Below are 4,143 nucleotides of genomic sequence, written 5' to 3' on the forward strand. Positions count from 1 at the left end.
AGCCTGCCTGAATTGTACTTTAATTCATAGGGCATGATAGAAAGAAATAAGATAAAGTGTCTCACAATTTTGTTGAACCTTAAGCAATTTGCATAGATTTCCCGCAATCCCTTTGCCAGCAAATATTTGACCTTAACTTGATCATCAGTGGATCCTCGCACATAAGGAACATTATTAAATAGTATGTTGTGTTTATGTAAATTGTTGACCGCAAACTTCACAAGTAGGAGAATATACTACAAATACCACAAGTTTTTATTCACGCAATGTACATCATATTAATTTATCACATAAAGCTCAACATTCTGCAGGAGACTAAATTGGGTACATCAAATTCATTTAGAACAGGAAGCTCAACATTATGCAGGTGAATAAAATTCAGACAAAAAATCGACAAAGCATCAATGATATTCAGCTTTTTGACTTAATCCTGACGGTGTCGTCTTGCTACGTGAAACATCTAGCAGAATAGCACCCAGCCAACCAAGAATCTGTGGTGGCCCGGTCCCCCTATGAACATCCATGGTTCAGTTTTGGACCATGCACACAATCTGAATATTGTTATCACTTCACAACCTATTTCTGAAACCCCTCTCTTATCCATATTACTTTCAATGATGGTACAAAGAAAGTAGAGAAGATACCACAGAAGCAACTATACAACAAAATAAAGAGATCCAAACAGGTACAGTTTGGTCATCCAATCAATTTCAGTTCAAACTTATACTTGAAATCAAACTTTGTCCATTACCATGGAGAAAATATTAGTATTAACTAATATCATGTCGACAAATTACAATTTCTTACATCACATAATCCAACTTGCAGTACCAAGCAGTACCACCAAAATCGTTGCGACACTTGTACATCACATATCGATCTTCACATCCATGCCCTCAAGAGGATCAATCTGCATGGCTCATGACCATAGATCACGTTTCCCATCCTTCAGACTGTGAGTGAGGCCATGACTGACTGTGCGGTGTCACAGAACAGCTGGATGGGTAGCTGCTGTGGCAGCTGGTGGGGCGAGGATAAGCCGCCGGCGTGTTGCACGGCCGCTGTCGACAAGAGCTCGTTCAGTTCGTTGCCATGACTGACTGTGTGCTGCATGTTATATAAATAGGAGCACATTCTTGACTTGTAGGAGTACACAGAAACATCCATTTTTAACCACAACTTTTTCAACATAGCAGAGGTCTACAAAAGTTTTTTAAGATAGTATGGAGGTCTACAAAAGCTTTATTTTCAGATACCACTAACCAGTAGCCACAATGCTTTATTTTTCAGATACCACTAACCTTGGATTTTTAATTATGAGCACGAGAGCACAGGTAATTACATATAAAAACAATTGAGCATATCTATCCCATCAACACCAACAACATATTTGAACATCGACAGCATTTGATCTATCTGTGCTTGCAAAATGAGCATATTTGAACATGAACATCATTTGATCTATCTGTGCTTGCAAAATGATGAATTACTGTTGTATACACGCATTGCAAATTCTTCCACAACAATCTGTACTTGAACACCAGCAACATACTCCAACATCAACACGCATTGCAAATGGTGAATTACAGAAACAGAGTTCAGAACACAACTGTCAGAAAGGTACTTGTACAAGTATACCTGCTCTCTGTACTTGTAGCTCCGCTCGATGAAGCCATGCCACCACCAGCTAATGCAGCCCAGGACGGCTGGATGAAGTCCATCGGGCAGAACTGCCGCACCAGCATTAGGAGAGCTTCCCATCTCCCTGGACCGCTCCAGGAAGCAGCCGGAAGAACTCCGCCAGGCAGCACTCGTCGTCCTCCTCCTCATCCATGGGGGGAAGCCCCAGCAATGAGCTGTCGTCAGGAGCAGAGTTTGGGGAAGGGATCTGCCGAAGAGTATTGAGCTCACCGCGGCAACAGGCGCGCTCGTCGCCGCCCTCGTCCCCATGCCCTACAGATCGATATGGAAATAAGTGATTTTTAGGTCCGGAGGAAAGAACAGGGGAGCTGCACGGGGGAGAGCACCGGGAGGAGGCTCGGGGGAGCTGCATGGCGCGACAGCGTGGAGCGGCGCGACGCGGCGGCGTGGCGGCGTTGAGCTACGCGGCGTGGCGGCGTGGCCTGGCCGGCGAGCAGGCAGAGAGAAAATGGAGATGGAGGAGAGTGTGGTGTCGGAGGGGAATCGAGGAGTGCGGGTTATGTCGGACAACTGTGGAGGGGGTTTTCAGAAAAATGCCATTGCGGCAAGTATTTGGAACCGGAGGAAGTATCAAACTTGCAATGAAGTACTCCTTCAAACTAATCTCTACGAAGCTTATGTTGAAAGATTGTCATGTGTACTTATCGTCATGTTGTATTTGCTCAGTGACATGCATTGCCCAATTTGTTTATATCAACATCAATTAGTAGTAGACTTGTGGAGTTCAGAAAATATTCAGTCTGAAATGCTTCGGCTAATGCGTACTCCCTCCATAAAGAAATATAAAAGCTTTTCGAGAAATTCCTCCATAACGAAATACTATAAAAGCTTTTTGAGAAATCCATGGTTGTGTAGCTTCGCGTCAGGTAGCCAGACAGCTACCGCACCAAGTTGTCGTGTCCACATCGGCCACCACCCTTGAGTCGTGTCGTGCATCTCACTCCTACATCCCCAAGCAGGAAGCCGGCCAGCGCAATCTGCACCAAGCTGTTGTGTCCCATGGCCAGACTACGTGCCCAGCGTGCAACCATCTTCACCGTCGCGCTCTACCGCACCAGCGCGCCTGTGCGCTGCTGCCGACGTGTTGAGCACTGCAGCTATGTCACGCAGCAAGAAGCGACAACGCTGTAAACGACGTAACACACCTCCGCAACTCATGTTGTCCTCTGCCCAACAACCGATGCCTTGCAGATCTGGGCGTAAAGCACGCCGTGCCGCGGTGGATCAAACCAATCGAGCCACCATGGAGGGGAATGGGGGATGCAGGTGAAGTCGTCTAGGGAAGATAGGACAGTCTCGGCGCGCGACATGGAGGAGATATGGCAGGGATAGGGGGGACAGTCGCCGCCGTGGAGGCCAGTGAAGGATGCGGGACATTGTCAATTGACGGGAGGCGGCGCAGACATGAGTAAGCTTGACAGAGTGAGAGGAATTGTACGGTGCCACTGTGTTGTGAGGATAAGGATGTATATTACGTGGAAAAGAAAACACCTCCGAATTGTAGCAAGCTCGAGCTTAGCCCATCTTCTTGACGTACCCATAACTACAAATTATTATTTGCGCTGGTCACAAGGTGCTTAAAGAGTTTTCAGCGTGGGTGGACGCCTTGGGTTGTCTAAAAAAACTAATTAGGAGTACTTAGTGTTTTTTCGAGTAAAAACATCTGTGTTAGTCTCACTTTTATTTTAATATATTATATATGTTTATATAATACGGTATAAAATATTTTTTATTTTTATATGTTTTATTTTTGTCCATCAGAGATAAGAAGTGATGGATTCTAAGGAGGCTTTAAAAATAGGGAGAATTGCATTTTTACCCCTAGTTGGTTCCTACCCACGGATTTTGCCCTTACTTTTCGAGCTTGCTCAGTTTTGCCCTTACTTTTTTCATTGAGGTCCCTCGAATGCCCTTTGACCGTTTGACCAAAACTTTGAAAATTCATAACTAATTCATATGAACTCAGAAAAATGCAAATAAGACATCAAAATGTTCAGATAAACATTACTTTTCTGGGCATATCATTTGCATTCAGGATAAAAGCATCGTTTAAACTACCCGAGGTAATTAATGTTATTAACATTATTAAAAATAAATAGGTATAAACAATATTTTTTCATGAATAAAAATTATATGCAAATGTAGGTGATGTTTTGTGAACATCCTGATACCTTATTTGCATTTTCCTGAGTTCGTATCAACTTGTTATGAAGTTTCCAAATAATGGTCAAAGTCGTTAGAACATTCATAACAAGTTGATACAAACTCAGAAAAATGCAAATAAGTTATCAGGATGTTTAGAAAACATCACCTACATTTGCATGTAATTTTTATTCATGAAAAAAATATTGTTTATACCTATTTATTTTTAATAATGTTAATAACATTAATTACCTCGGGTAGTTTAAATGATGCTTTTGTCCTGAATGCAAATGATATTCC

General features: G+C 42.9%; 1 protein-coding gene across 2 annotated transcripts; it reads right to left on the bottom strand.

The window, feature by feature from the left end:
• Positions 1-615: 615 nt before the first annotated feature.
• On the bottom strand, positions 616-2,225 carry LOC119291042. Of its 2 annotated transcripts, none has more exons than XM_037569735.1 (2): positions 1,639-2,225; positions 616-1,107 (listed from the first exon to the last, which is right to left on the bottom strand). In XM_037569735.1, exons 1-2 carry the CDS (start codon positions 1,948-1,950, stop codon positions 949-951), a joined length of 471 nt encoding a protein of 156 aa, XP_037425632.1. In that variant the 5' UTR covers positions 1,951-2,225; the 3' UTR covers positions 616-948. The 2 variants fall into 2 exon arrangements, with proteins under 2 accessions (XP_037425632.1, XP_037425633.1); XM_037569736.1 differs by having other exon boundaries at positions 620-1,061; positions 1,639-2,221.
• Positions 2,226-4,143: the final 1,918 nt, after the last annotated feature.

The sequence above is a fragment of the Triticum dicoccoides genome, chromosome 4B (genome assembly GCF_002162155.2).
Source record: "Triticum dicoccoides isolate Atlit2015 ecotype Zavitan chromosome 4B, WEW_v2.0, whole genome shotgun sequence".
Lineage (NCBI taxonomy): Eukaryota > Viridiplantae > Streptophyta > Magnoliopsida > Poales > Poaceae > Triticum > Triticum dicoccoides.